This window comes from Solanum lycopersicum, chromosome 2 (genome assembly GCF_036512215.1).
Source record: "Solanum lycopersicum chromosome 2, SLM_r2.1".
Taxonomy (NCBI): domain Eukaryota; kingdom Viridiplantae; phylum Streptophyta; class Magnoliopsida; order Solanales; family Solanaceae; genus Solanum; species Solanum lycopersicum.
In genome coordinates, this window is record NC_090801.1 from 71371603 (window position 1) to 71387694 (window position 16092).

At 36.9% G+C, this 16092-nt stretch overlaps 1 protein-coding gene across 2 annotated transcripts; it reads right to left on the reverse strand.

Annotated features, from left to right (window-relative positions):
* Positions 1-57: 57 nt before the first annotated feature.
* LOC101258114 (uncharacterized) lies at positions 58-14055 on the reverse strand. 2 transcript variants are annotated; one of them, XM_026029731.2, is made up of 10 exons: positions 13793-14005; positions 13645-13691; positions 12567-13565; positions 12318-12497; positions 7957-8045; positions 5819-5921; positions 5623-5727; positions 4041-4158; positions 504-662; positions 58-355 (listed from the first exon to the last, which is right to left on the reverse strand). In XM_026029731.2, exons 1-10 carry the CDS (start codon positions 13923-13925, stop codon positions 201-203), a joined length of 2088 nt encoding a protein of 695 aa, XP_025885516.1. In that variant the 5' UTR covers positions 13926-14005; the 3' UTR covers positions 58-200. The 2 variants fall into 2 exon arrangements, with proteins under 2 accessions (XP_025885516.1, XP_010315901.1); XM_010317599.4 differs by having other exon boundaries at positions 12318-13565; positions 13793-14055.
* Positions 14056-16092: the final 2037 nt, after the last annotated feature.

Genomic DNA, 16092 nt, shown 5'->3' on the forward strand with positions numbered 1-16092 from the left:
ATACCATATATGCACGTAAAAACTAAAAAACGAAGATGATGTAGGACACGAAAACAGTTTTTCCCAAAACAATTTCACAAAAATAACCATTGCTCAAACCTACTAGGTGAGTAACAACAAACAAATCTCAGTTGCTAATAAAAGGCAAAACATCTCTTAAATATACAGACAGATTATTCCTTATCACGTCCCTTCAAAATTCAGTAACGTCTACCACCAGAAGTTGACATTAGGATCCGATTTGGCTTCTTTCCCCTCTTCCCTGCATCATTTGACTTAGAAGCATTGGGACCTTCAACAGCTTTTGCTTTGGAGGTTACATTTGCAAAGGACAGGATTCCAGGACTCCTCGTTCCTGAGAGAAATAAAGTCCAGTGGTTATGATAAAGCAAAACGAAACAATAACACATTCCACGAAAACTGTGACGAAAACATGACAAACAATTATTCGGATCATAGCAGGTACTCAATGTCAATAGCCAAGTAGGAGTTTAAAAAGATACCAGCTGCAACAGAAGAACCACGTGCAGACTCATCCATTTTCAGCGCTGGAGGATCACATCCAGCAGCAAAACCAAGCCTTGCAACATTGGAGAACAGTTGCCTGCCTCCAGGCACAGGGGAGCTTGATGATGTTACAGTAACACTCGTACTTCCCAAAGCTTATCACAAATACAAACACAACAACAGTCATTTCAACTAATGGGAAGATGGTTAGTACCTACGTAATATCGTAAAAACTTCAAAAATACAGATCAAATAGCAAGGCTTTTGCATTCATGAAGAAGTACTAATAGTAAAAGTCAAACTTCTGAAAGATCACCACTATCAAGCTTCAATTTAGCTTACTAAAGTAACCATTTTCTACAACAGTTTTGAGTGACAGGATTGTACCATGAAATGTGATTGTATATGTTGAAACATAATTAAGCAGATAACAATGTGCTCCCTCAAACCGCTTGAACTTTTAAATGTGATGGTCATAGACTTAACTTAACATGGTACCAAACTAAGCTGCTCGGCAGTGGCGGAGCCAGGAACTTCACAAAGGGTGTCCAGAAATAGCACAACAAAAGCTCTTTTCAAAAAATAGAACTAGTGAGATTTGAACACACGAGCACGTCCTCATTCCAAGAGGGCGAAACCACTGAGCTACAACTTGTTATGTTAAGGGTGTCCAAGATATGTTATTTAATCATTTCGTATATCATTTTACTTGTATATACAATATTTTTTTCTTGGACACCCTGACCACCATGTGGCTACGCCACTGTTGCTCGGACTGGGGTGCAGGTGTACGATACGGGGCAGATCTAGAGGTCGGGATCCTTCATATAGATCCAAGTATGAATATGGGTGCAGAGATTCAACTAAAACTAATTTAAATATCTAAAAGTAGATTTATGAAAATCTGCCTAAATTATGGACAAGTCGGAATGAAGGAATGCACAATTTCTTTAGAGCAAACTTTGTTCTTTAATTATTATTAAAAACAAATGCATCTTCTTACAGTTTTATTGGTGTAACATGGCTATTGCAAATGATACAACAGGTCGTGCTAAACTTCTTGAGTACATTGCACATACTAGTGTTTGACCTGTAGACATCTTTAAAGCACATTCTGATTGCTGACTTTTTCATACAAATACCTTCCAATGACAAAAGAAACATCTGCCCAAATTATGATTTCACCCTACCTTTTGTTTTGATTTCAGCATCATTATATCTGTCTCAAATTTCTATATCGGTTTCGGTCAAAGTACTCAAAACTGATAGACCACATCCGGCATGGATCCCACACCCACGTCGTGTCGACAAGAGTGCAGCACCAAAAGTGAAGAGTTCGCACACTCAGATATCAGTGCATGACAATGGTAGCAGAACAGGCAGAGATCCTGATTCCAAATCTCATTGCAACCCATTTATCAAAGTGAATTCCACATGATTACCATGAATTGAATCAGGCTCACACATGAGGGGACGTATTGAAGAGACTATATATATATATATATATATATTATGACAAAGGTAGGCAAAAGAAGAGTGATGCGGAACCCCTCTTTGGCCAAGAAATACAGTTATCTTTTTTGGCCTTTTTCCTATTTTTCCATTTCTGTCCTATATTTTTTAAAAAAAGTCTCCAACTCTGAAAAAATTGAATTATCACTACCCAACCTTTCATACTCCATGTTCCTTTTCAGTCAACTCACATTATCTTAGAGGCCACAAATTTTTTTATCAAAGAAACATTAATGCAGCCCTTTCGCTTCCCTAAAGAAGCCTAACTTAGCATATTTTGACAATTATAGTATGTTGGGCATAAATAAAAATTGATTCTCTTAATTCTCTGTTAATGTAATTACTACGCAATTAAGCTTTAGAAATGAATAGTCAATGAGTAACTAGAAGACATGATCCAGCCTTTGGAGCAATGATTGGACTTAAAATAGTGATGCTTACATATAAGAGGTGGAGGAATGGGAGAAGGAAGCAACAAATGAGAAGTTGAAAAAAGATGTAACAATAGTAAATTTCAAGCAGCAAAAATGAAGAAAAGAGTCTAGGCCAGGTTTGTGATTATTTTTCAATTTTAAAATACTTTTTTTTTTAATTTCAGAATTCTTCAAAGAGGATTTTAAGACCATAATTGACATGGAAGAAAACTTTAACAGAGGAGATAGAGACTATAAGAATTAAGGATTGAAATTATCAAGGTGAGATTATAGCTTCGGTTCTCTGTGTATATGTCGGGTGTTAAAGGTTTATATGACGATATTGATATTTAGTTAATTAACTTTTTCAATATGATGATTTAAAGATGTTCAGATTTATTTGCTTAGCAAGTGTTTTCTGTTCTTAGTATTTGATATTTTTCACTCTTGTACTTTTTTTAGTAGGCATATTGACATTGCTTAGTAATTTGATATCGTTTAATGTTTGTAATGTGATAACTTAGAAAATGATTTGCTTTACACCCATGAAACACAATAATAGTTAATTAGCGCAATACCAATGACTATCAACATAATAGTAGTTTCTTTCATAACTGATCAAGTTCACGTCTCTTAGTGATATCTTATCCTTATTCAGAGGCCGTCAAAATATAAATATAGATAATGAACAATAAAAAGCTTTTTGATGGGAGAGAAGAGTTGAAGGGAAGTAAATGGAAGAATGACTGATGTCGATCTAAAAAGGTAAAGGCAGGAGAGACTTAGAAGGACTTCATTCCCTATTTAATGAAGCTTTTGATATGAGGATCTCTTCAGAAATATTTGTGATATAAGCAGAGTAAAGAAATATACTAGAACAGATGTTCATTCCGTTTTCATATTGAAAAAGTAATAAGAATGAGAGGTGTTAAGCTTTTTATCATCCTGGCGTCGAGCTATTTTTCCGCAGGACCGAAAATATTTCAATATATTCATTCCAGAAGAGAGAGATTATATGATAATTCTAATCCGTGTGATGTGAGAAAAAATTCACCAGTTAAAAGAATAGAAATGTTTCCTCTCTCTAACAGTTTACGCATTTAGATGAGATAATCACACAAATCAATAGCATACACAAGATAAGCACTTTAAACTCTCTTAATGAAAGTAATGTACTTAAAGGAATACAGTTGTCTTATAACAATCCAAGTAATGACGGAAGCATGAAGGAAGCAGAAACACACAATCACCTATTTCTACAATGCCAAATAGCAGCTGACTTATGGAGTATGTTTTAAGCTCTTTTTGATCTCAAATGGGTCAAGCCTCAGAATATCAGAGATGTTTTGATAAGCTGGAGTTGCAGGAAAGTTGATAGCACCATCAAGATGCTTTGATGGAATATCAACTACCTACCAATCTTTAAAAGTTAATTGCCTCATGTTTTTGTATCGTTGGGTTTATTTATCCCCTCTAGATTCCACTGGTTCATTTCTGAAGTGGGGGTGGGGGTGGGGGTGGGGATTATACTCCAGGATGGTTAAAATGCCAAAGCACATAAGATGAGAGCATAAAATTTGTTATATAAAATAGCAATATTTTACGTACCTTCGAAGTCATTGCTAGTGAAAGTAGGTTGTTCTGTGAAAGAAGGTTCTGAAAAGCTAAAAGGCAAAGGCTCTAAGTACATGCCAATGGCTTCAGCTTTAACTTGTTCACGCCGTTCCTGAAAAAGAAAAATATCAACTTTGAGAATCTCCTCAATAAAAGGAATCATCCAAACCAAATTCCTTTTTAAATTGTGCGCACTGTCAACTTCGTATATCATGAGAATGAGAGGCTAAAGTGCACCAGAAGGACCAAGCTATGAGGAGCTTCTCAGAAACGCTTTTGGACCTTCAGCGAATGGATTTGCCTTGCGAGGGGCACAATACACTTTGTCAAGAGGGGATGACACTCTACAAGCCTCAAGAATTGATAGGTTCCTTAACTTTCATACTGGAATGAAAGCTTCAAAGCTATCAAGCAGTTGACACTGCCAGGCGGCATTTCAATATTCAGACCACAAAATTCTTCTGCTACAAGGTGAAGACTGGTACTCAACACCATCTTACATCAAGTTTGAAAATATAAGGCTTCAACAAATGGGGTTCACTGATATGGTGAAGAGGTGGTGGCAGAATTACACAACAGGTGGCAGTCCAGACTTTGTACTTAGAACATAGAAGTTAAGGAACTTGAAAAAAGGACTACAACTGGAACAGGGAAGTATATGGCAAGCTAGAAACAAGTAGAAGCGGGGCTCTAGATGACTTTCAGCTTTAGAACAGGCAAGAGAAAACAGAATTCCAACTAACTCAGCGGATATAAAAAGCACTAGGTGATTCTTCCCATCCCTAGCCTTGGTGGACAGAGTTACCTAGTACTTGTTGCTGGTGGAAGGTGGCAGGTATCCTATGGAATTAGTCGAGGTGCGCGGAAGCTGGCCCGGACACCACAGTCATCCAAAAAAAAAAAACAGAATTCCAACTCAAGGTTCTTGAACCTGAAAATAGAGTTGGAGAGATTGCTAAAGCTGAAGAAACCTCATGGTGACAAAATCAAGATGTTTATGGTTAAGAGGAGAGGACATGAATACTAGCCCACTCACATAGGACATTCTATTCAAATGACGAGCTCAAAAGAAAGTGAAGCTTTTACATATATTCTCAAACATCTATTAGGTAATTAAGTTAACCACAGTAAATATGTATCGATGTTAATAATACACATCAACCACAATTAGAACAAGCCTGAGATTTTAAAGCTTACTAAGGCTAATGCGTATAATTAAAGAATGTGACATAAGTGCTTAACTTATTTACGTACATTTGAGAGCACGCGAAAAAAGAAATCAAAGATTTGAACTTACTTGTTTAGGTGATTAATTGGAAACATGCCGTAGTTGGAGTGTCTAAATGAAATTTAGTGGTAAGTTCAACGAATTGTTTGTGTATTAAGCCAAAAATGTAAGTAGAGTCCTACACATTTTCTCTCTAGAAAGTTCCTTCATCCTGCACTTGAATCTTTAAGCAACTTCTGCTGTTCACACTGGGGGCTTTTCTAAACATCATAAACCCATGATGCTAAACCATTTTGCACAAGAAAAGAAAAAACAGCTGTAATTCTGATGAAAGTGTGGGTTACAAACCTTCCTAGCTAGCCACGTCCTTTGTTTTTCCCTACTTCTGATTTCCTCCATAAAGGGAGAAAGTGCATCCATGGGCATTATCTTGCTGAGATCAATTTCACAAAGCTGGAAATTACAAGTGAAAATAATTAGAGTGATCAAACCATTAATGAAGTGAAGTCAGCACACTTCCAGAAATAAGCATCATAACAAGTACCTGAAATGTTGTTGTCAAAGAAAAATGACTTAGGAAGCGGTAACGCCTTCTCATGGCCTCCGATTGCGTCACGGACTCCATTTGTAAAATCTTTCCACTGATTCTGTAGCCAAGATTTTCTCTAATAAGTTGTTGTGGAATAACAAAAAGGCATATGGTCAAAACACACTCACATCGGCAGGTATAATGTTATCTTTTGCAATCAGTTTCGCTACAGCATTCGCTGCTCTAGATAATTGTCCACTTTCAGGTAAGCATGGTATTTACCACCATTTAGCCTCTGTCTCTCCCCACATAGACCAATACCCTCTCTCAGCACATGGCACAGTTCACCCCCCCCCCCCCCCTCTTCCCCCCCAAAGAAAAAAAAACAAATAGAACACTGTCACAGCAAGCGGTAACTTTGTGCCTTTTCTAAACACCCATCTATCCAACCTTGCCCTTTATGTCTTTTTTTTTTAAATGAAGTATATCATTAATAGCATTAACTGGATGCAAGTAGTAAAAGTAATGTTAGCTTCAATACAACATATTGACTAAAAGGGAGCTAACAAAATCCAAAAGGTTAACTGGACTCCATGACTCCATCATAGCAAACCAACCCCTCCCTATGGCCTTTGAAAGCGAAAGGAAATCACCATCACCAACCCCTTCTGGTCTATTTACCAATACAGGTGCTCTAGAATATGTCCGAATCATATGCTCTCCCCTACCCAAATACAGTTTGAATCCCACCCAATTCAAGAACCAAAAATGAAGCTCGCTAACCTCCTGTTGAGTGGGCCAGAGAAGGTAAAGGGGGTTGAAATGAGATTCAATCTGGAAATCTAACGGGTGAGGAACTCTACCCTTTCATGTCATGTGTAAGCCCTTTTTTTCCTTTTAATGTACCTTATATAAGGTTTACTAATACACACCACTTCGTATTTTGGAAAAAAAAGGGGCCTTTAGAAAATGCATATAAATAACAAGGAAATCCTTTTAAAGGACTGGAGGAACATTAACATAGACCTCAGTGTTCTTACCTCCAAAAAGCACATATGGTAACATTCATCTTACCCAAAATGTTTGACCTAACTTGCACTGGCTTCACCAGTTAATGATTTGGTCTTTAGATGAACCTAAAAATTTGACTGAAGGGTGAAATTGGACAAGCCAAGATATGGTGAAAATTATGGATGAAGTTGGAGCAAAATAATTAACCAGTAAGAGAAAGGATAACCGAGCCAAGAAAGAATGTAAAGAAAAGGTAAGACCCCATTCAACAGACTGTTGACACTGCCAGGACGGCCACTCTGTTTACACATGCTTTTTGAAATGATTTTTTAAAAAAATATATATATATTTTTATCTCAAAAAAGAACATTCCTCCATTGCTGCAGAAGTTCTCCTCTCAGTGCCCCTTATAGTTCATACTCTAGCACCCTCTGAGGCCCCCTGCCCACCCTAGAGCCCTGTATAAACTCCTCTACACACTAAGTCTAGCATATATCCTACTCCTTTCCCAGTCACTATTCATTATCTCTGTCCCTCTCCGGAACTTGTTGTCACCATTTTTCTCCCTGTGATTCAGATACATCATCCTGCCCTTCCTTTGCTCACCGAAATCATCAAAATTCCCCCTTCACACAGCAACTCATTCAGAATCCCTTTCTGACTAGCTTATTTCTGATGAAAAGTGAGAGTCGAACTGGGATTTGATCTGTTTGTTGGTTTGCCAGCTATCTATCATAAGAAGTTTTTTTTTTCAAATTATACCTCCAAACTTTGTCCAGTGAGGTCACATGTGCTCAAAATAAAGCTACATTTTTGTAGCTAATATCACCAAGGACCATCTGAAACAGAAAAGTTTATCAAGGACAAATAGTACCACAGAAGAATAGGGGCCGAATTGCAACTTCTATCAAACAACTGGGAGCAAAAGGAATAACTCAATCCACACACAGTACATTTTTTCAATCTAATAGTTGTCGCCTTAAAATGCAGGTAAGTTTAGAACAAGCTACATGTATCAAAATTGAGTTCAATGGGTCATCAGCTTTGCAGTTTCTCTGAAAACAACAAACAGAGACCCCTTTGTCATCTTTCACTGGAAAAATATAGCATAACTTACTGTAAGAATGTAATTATCTTCAAACCTGTTAGGAAGACCACCGTAGCCACCGTAGTAATGCAGAAGGCACTTCATGTTCAGTGGATGGAGGATAAGGTGCTGACCATCAACTGCCTGAAAAAAACAGGCACTATAAAACATGTATAAAGCTGTGCATTACATATCACTCAGCATAAAGTGAAGGATAATAACTAAACGCGCAGAGAGGCAACACGAAAAACAGTTGTAGGAAAGTTCCCAACATGTGATATTGTTGACGAGAGATTGTGGCGTTAAAGCTTAGTTCGACTTGACAAAGGAAATTGAGGCTGCAAAGCTGTCAAATGTTATGCTTAGTTTGACATGAACTCTGTTATGCTAGGATGCATAAAGTAGTTGTCACCGAGCTGAAGGGAAGAAGTAAGCAAAATCAGAAGAAAGCATAAAAAATGACCCCCACGCAATCAAGATGACCATTAAATGAATGCCCTCCTAAGAAAATGCTTAGTGGCAGTTTCCCAAGTGCGACGATATTCCCTCAAGAAACGATGTATGGAAATGGGCTCACCAGTCTTGGGTCAGAATCCATAACATCCAAGTTTTTGACATGAACGGGATTCAATTCCTGTTTGAGTTCCAAAGTGTGAAGGGTGGAGCATGTTATGGAAGGTTCTTGGAGAAAGCAGGGAAGCAAACTCAAGCTTAATTGGTGGACACCTGGGTGCGCCCTACCAATACTAGTTTTAACTGCTATTGGATAAGGGTTTTAGGTCCGCCACTCCAACTTTGGTCAGCAGGGGTTATGAAGGAAATTGGGAAGAAGTGTAGGGGATGGTTGACGACGGAAGAGGAGATAGAGCTCAAAAATCATTTGAGATGGGCTTGAATTAAAGTAAAAGGACCGCGGAAGATATTCTGACTTCGGTTGTAGTCGAGGATGGGGAATGGAGGTTCACTTTACTGATATGGGTAGAGGCACCAGCAAGATTTGAAAAGTTGAAAAAAGGTAGGGTTGTTGAACAACCAAGAGGGGACAAATGTTCTCATAAAAATGGGATGACAGCTTGTGTCAGATGTCTGTGGAGAAAGGAATTGCAGATGAAGGGGAAAGAGATAGCAATGCAAGATCTGTTGGGTAATGGAGAAGACTGGGGGCTTTACACAGAGAATAAAAACAATGGACAAGTGGTTGGCTGCAGTAAAAGAGCAGGGCCACTGGACCACTTCTATTCCAGACCATCTGTTGGGCCATCTCTTATTTTAAATGAAAATGAGCCTCCTTTATCGAATGAAAGTGGCCCTTCTTTTCTTTCAATGAGAAAGGGCAGAACAATTTAAAGACAAACAACTCATATAAGGAAAAGATTCCAGCTGAGCCTTTTCATGGAAAACATAAACACCCTTATGGGCTTTGTGGAGGAGTTGAGAACTGTGACAAGTTTCGACTATAAGATGAAGCAAGGGAGACAACTGCAAGAGAGGGGGTCGAGGACCACACACAGAGGGTCAACTCAAACAACGAAACAGATGCGAGCACAACTCCGATTATGGTGAGATCAGAAACTGAACTGATTGTTGGAAGTGGTAGAATGAAAAAAACAGGGGAAGGTACACAAAATCAGCTGATTTAAGTGAGTGCATTAACAGGATGAAGTCTGATGCAAGATCTTGGGTGAACATAATTAAACTGAACAAGGAATTTGGAGCCATTTTTATGGTTTTAAAAAGGAAGCCGAGGCCCTCTTTGAAAAACTAGACCAAAGAAGAGAAGTGCCAAAGTCAACAACCAATTGATTTCAAAAGAGTTCAGGAATTTAATTTTTGAGGTAAATTATAAGGATGGTGAATCCAGGAGTGAACTAAGGAGGGAAGAAGACCATCACCAATGAAGATTAAATTATATCATGGAATATAAGGGGTATAAATGGGACAGAAAAGAGGAGACTGGTAAAACAATTAATTCACCAGCGGGGGGCAAACATCTATGTTCTTTTAGAAACAAAGATAAAAGGAGAGGTGCAATATTTTGAGGGAGTTGTGGGCTGATAGATGGGTGGGAGAAGTTCAGTTGGAGGCCAGGGGTAGCAGAGGAGGGATTATGATAATGTGGGATAAAAGGGAATGGGTGGGGGAGATGGTAGACTCTACTGGACAAATGATATCATGTACGTTCACAGGTGTTTGTCAGGATATTACATGACTTCTGAGTGCTGTATATGCAAGTTGAAATAGGGTGATCAGAAGAGAGTTCTGGAGTGAACTGGAGGCTAGCAGAAACAACTGGGAGGGCCCTTGGGGAGTGTGTGGTGACTTCAATATCAGTAGGTTTGTGAGAGAGAAGGTAAACTGACATAGGCTATTTATGACCTGGAACTAGTTGATCCTCCTTTTCTTGGAGGATCAAAAACATGGACGAGGGGAAGAATCACAACAGTGCCTCCAAGATTGACAGATTCCTACACTCAGTTGACTGGGAGGACTCTCTCCTACTGGTCAAGCAGTCTTTGTTACCTAGAATAGGATCAGATCATAATCCTATTCTTCTAACATATGGAGATTTGGAATTACAAGAAGAACTACTTCAAATTTGAAAATTGGTGGCTAGAGGTAGAAGGATTCAAACAGAAGGTCTTGCATGATGGTTGTCCTTCCCTAACACGGGCAAACCAGCCTTCACTCTGGCTAACAAATTAAAACTCCTTAAGAAGGAACTAGTGCGGTGGAGTAGAAGTAACGAGGGAGACTGGAAACATAAAAAAGAAATAATCCTACAACAGTTGAGATCTTGGGAAGCAATACAGGAGAAGTAGAGGAGATGACAAATTTCTTGGGTGCTCAATAAAACTTAAAAGTTTAACCTTACTACCTTGTAACTTTTTGGAGGTGGCCAACATTCCTTAATGCTGAAGAACACAACAGTACTAATTCTCAAAAAATAAGAGGAGAGGCGCAAGAGAGCATTTGAACGTGTCAATAATACACATTCACAAATGAAAAAGATTGTCGCTCTTTTCAGCCTCTTTTTGAAGAGGTCAAAACATATAGTTTCTAGGATAGATCAGATGACCTTCATGGAAAATATACTCCCTCAGTCCGTCCCATTTGATGTGAGGTAGTTTCACTCGACACGGAGTTTCAGAAAGAAAGGAAGATTTTTAAAACTTGTGGTCCAAAATGAATGATAGAAATTTGTGTGGTTGAATATCATTTCAGTAAGGGCAAAATAGACAGCTTATAGTTAAATTGTTGTTACTGACTAAAAAGGAAAGTAAGCCACATAAATTGGAATAGAGGGAGTATCTTTATATGGTACATCTTGCGTACATGGGCTTCCCCTTACTCTGAATGAATACCCATCACTAGGTGCTATAATGTACAATTCTATCAGCTACTTGTGTTGATATATCAAATAATCTAATGGCACATAAAATTAAGAATGGAACCTCCTTTGTGGAAAATGGTTTTACCCCACTTTGTCTGATTAATTTAAGTAAGGGAAATAATCTATATCCATCAATAGTTTTTGCTCAGCACCATAAAACCCACTATAGAACATGTTCATGAGAGCCGAGAAGGTGGATTCAACAAAATAAAACAATCACATTGAAAGTACAATAAAGCCTGAAACTTGCTCAGTCATCCCACCCACCAGCAACCAGTTGAATGCTTGAATCCACTGGGCATAGCTACCTAGTACTTCGATTTGGCAGGTACCTGGTAAAATAGTGCACACCAAGCTGGACATCCTTGGTGGGCTCAGTCACCTATTACATGCGCTTGGCAGAAACCAGGTAAAATAGTGCACATCAAACTGGACATGGCATCATCGTTATAAAAAAAATAGTTATCTTTTGTCCATTATTGATGGAAAAAAGAGCAAAAGAAATCACTAGCTAATGATGGTGTCCTACCAGCTTGGTGTGTGCACTGCGGCTATTTCTTTGGGTACTTGTCAAGCGCAAGTGACCTTAATACTTTTGTTGTTAAGTATTTCTATATTTGCTGAAGAAATAGGTTATTGTTGTCTTATAAGGTCTAATCACCTCACGAGCTAAGTTCTAGAATGAATTAACCTTAAGGTCCATTTTCTTGGTGAGGCATCAGAGTTAGACTCATCCCTATTCTTTGGTACTCAATACAGGCTACCATGTTATGTTGTCTACTCTTCAAATGTCCAATCCCTGACATACAGGGGAGGACAGGAGGAGAGGGGAGGATGTTAAGTGCCTCACATTGGTTGAAGAAATGGGTTTGTGGTCTCCTTATATATCTCTGGGTAATCTCACCACATAAGCTAGCATTTGGAGTGAGTGAGGCCCAATGTCCATTTTCTAAATGGTGCACATGCATCTAAATGTAATACACGGATACTTGGTAGGAAAAAACAACATCATCATGAGAATTCACCTGGTAGAAACTGTAGGAACTGATCTCTTCTCTGTCAGTAATGCCACTTGTGTCTTTCTGTAGGCTCTTGTCATTGCCATATAAGGACAATGAAGATCCAACACGCTCTTCTATTGATTCAACATCTGAAGCTTGAATAAGATGAGAGTCCCTCACTACCTTATTGAGAGTTGACTTCTCCTGCAATATTGGTTTATCAGCTGGATTACTGTATGGCATTACATGAGTAGATTGTCCAGCAGAATGGACCTGAACACTTTCTAGTCGCTGAGAACTATAAGAGCACTTCTCCAAACGATTATCTTCGTCAGATTTGCTATTTTGAACAGCAATATGTTGCCTATTCCAGTACGTCTTCCTCTGCTCCAATAGTTCCCTTGCAGCACAGACAAAGGGAAGTTTCTCCAAGTCATCAACTAAGCCTGAATCAGCTCTAGCTAACCAACTATCAAGATCAGACATTGCCTCTCGAACAGAAAGGTCGACATCGGACGTAAATATGAATTTAGAGAATAACTTTTGAACCTCCTCTCTACCAACAATGCCATCATTATTTTTCAAAGATAAAGTAAATGAATCCTTGTGACGGGTTAAGAGTAAAAATTCAATTACATCACTGACACGATGTTGTTTAACGTTCTCAATTTGAATGGTGTACAAATCCTGTGAAGATATCATCATAAAACACAAAGGGCATTTCTTCTTGAAATTATTTTTATGGTCATCTTCTTCGGAGATCATAAAATATTGCATAACACAGGGAAAACAGAAGATATGACCACACGAAGTTATCTGAGGACAAAGAGGATCCTCTAAGCATATGGGGCATTGCACATGAAATGGAGTGGAATATCTCACACAAACAATATCCTCCCACTGTAACATTTTGTCTGGATCCATCGAGTCAGGCGTGTAATTGCCTGAATCCAACAGAACAAACTTGTAATTTGCTTGAAGAAACAAGTCTTTGTTGTAAGGCTTCCTCTTGACGTATCTCCTAGGAGGAGGCAACCTAGATTGTGGACGAGAAATGGGATCATACTGAAAATTGAGCAAGTGGTTTCCACTAACCATCTGGGTTCTTCTTGAAGCTGAGCGGGTAACAACTCCTTGGGGACTGTTAAAGCCAAACTGGTCTCTTCCGCTGGAAGGATCATTGGTCCTAGCTGGTTTTCCTTGTCCGTGCAGTGAGATTATATCACTGTTATGATGTCGTGAACTTTCTCGACTGCTACCGGAGTTGTTCACCTGCAATATATTGTGAAGAGCAGAGCTGCATTAGTAAATTGGTTTATTAAGAGAAGAGAAGTTACAACACAAAATTTACCTTTTTGGAGGATCCACCAGAAGTAGATGCAGCGGTAGCCATGTTTCCTGACAAAGAAAAAAAAAGCATGAGACGGAAAGAAAAGGAACTAAAATAAATAAGGCGAGACAAAATGACATCGTTGAATTAGGGTATACGGGACGGAAACCTGAGAAGTTGTCGGGTTGCTGCTGCTGCTGTTGTTTGGATTTGGATCCATGATTAGAGTTAGGGTTTGGAGAAGAAGAAGAAGAGGAGGAGGAGGTTGTATGATTGTCGCTATGGGAGGGCAAGATGGACATGAAATTCCTCCTGGGAGATTAGATTAGACAAAGGGGGTTGGTTGGGTTGATCTTTTCGGGTTTTAGCCTCCACTCACCAAAATATATGCCCGCCTTCTTTTATTTAGTACTTCCGATACTTTTCTTTTTTTTACTTTTTTCCTTATTTCCTTCTTTATAAAATATTTTAACTTTAAGTTTTCGGGTGTCATGTTGACCACAAAATTAAAAGATACTTTGATTCATTTGATAATTTTAATTTAGTAATATGAGATTAAAAAGTTTTCTCTCTTTCTTAAACTTTGTTCCCAATCAAACTAGGTCATCATTTTTTAAATAGAGGGAGTATAAGAAAAATGGTCAAAAATATTATTAAACTATGTGAAAGAAATAAAAATGTTCTACGTTTATAATTTATTTCAAAAATATCCTTATTCTCAATATTTTAGCTGGAAAATGTCTTTATCCTTAATACTTTGACTCAAAATACTCTATATTGTGTCTCTCTGTAATTTCAGGCATACGTAGGTTACTTATGCATTTTCTCAAAAGTACTTCATTTCATTAAGTTTCTACCTTATCTTTGTGGAATTGTAGTGTTTTTCTTTTTTAGATCGCATATATCATATAGTTGTTTTCTAATGAAAGTATCTAGTATCTTATAGAAGTTGTATTATGATATTAAATATTTTAATTTATTGATAATAAAAATTAATAGATGAATAAAATATAAAATATTATTAATAAAATTATTAATTTGATTTAAGATCATTTTATAAACCATCATTATTTTCTTGTCCATTTTTATATAGTTAGTGGGGAGGGTATTTTTGACATAAAGAAAACAATTTCCCCAACAATACATAGCCAATGAGAACGAAAAGTGAAATATATGTTCACATCATATTAACTCTTGTGTTCCATTTGATTTAAATCTCTTGTCACCAACACTTTACTTTGTCCATTAAATTTTTACATATGTATCTATTAAAAATAATTGTTATCATGGCTATGATATCACATTATAAGTAAAACTGAAATCAATTTTTGAATATTGATTTTAACACCAAAACTAATAGTTCAATGGACAACGTTTATTTTAGAAAAATTAGGAAGAAACTTTTTGTTTGAGGGAAAAGAATATTAAAAAAAAATATATATATATTTTACCCAAATCATATGCCTTTTTTTATATTTGTTAATATTATTGTCTCTGCCACAATTTTTCGTCACTATTAGTTAACTCATAAATGGTAAGAAAAAATACAAGTATTAATTGATGAATGACTAGCTACATTTTTTTCACAAATTTTTTCTTATGAGGTACCTCAAATTTCATTGAATTTCGAATATGACCAATTTTTGCAAATAACACTCGAGAATTTTTAAGAAAAAAAAGAAGAGTAGAAAACATAAAGAAAATTGTAGCTTAAAATTGTGAGGAAACCCCTCTTTTTTTTTGTTGGCTACCAAATAGAAGTATGAATGAGTGTTAATTGTGCCTTATTCAAAAAATCACAAGATTTCAAAAAAGTCACAATTCTTTGAAAAACGCACAACTCATCAGAAAAGGTATAACACTATAGAAAAGTCACAACCTATAGAAAAAATCACAACCCTTCGAAAAAGTCGCAACCTTTTAGAAAAGCTACAACTCATTGAAAACGTCACAATTCTTTAATTTGAAAAGGTATCTACTTTCAATATAATAAAATTAATTAAATTAATAATAAATTGAATATTGTCAATTGAGGATATTATAGTAATTCAATATTCAAATTTGAAAATTTATGCTTTTAAGATAGTATAGAAGATATAAATATAGATAGATAAAATTATTTGAAAATTTCTAATTGGAATATTATACTATTTCAACATTTCATACTTTTAAGTTAGTATAGATAATAAGCAAATTAAGTAGAGGGAGTCATTAAGATTAAGTATATGAACAATGCTCTCATGTTTCACGGCATATCACAAAGACATCTAATTGTTGTATGTATGGTCAACAATCGATTAAAATAAAAAGTACAATACGTAAATATGATCTTTAACTTAACGTCAATTTATAACTATGACCCTTAATTTCAGCATTGCACAAATAGACACTTCAACTTGTATAAAATTGAACAAATAGACACATGTGTCATACATTACATGATAAATGTCAAACACTACGTAGGACACA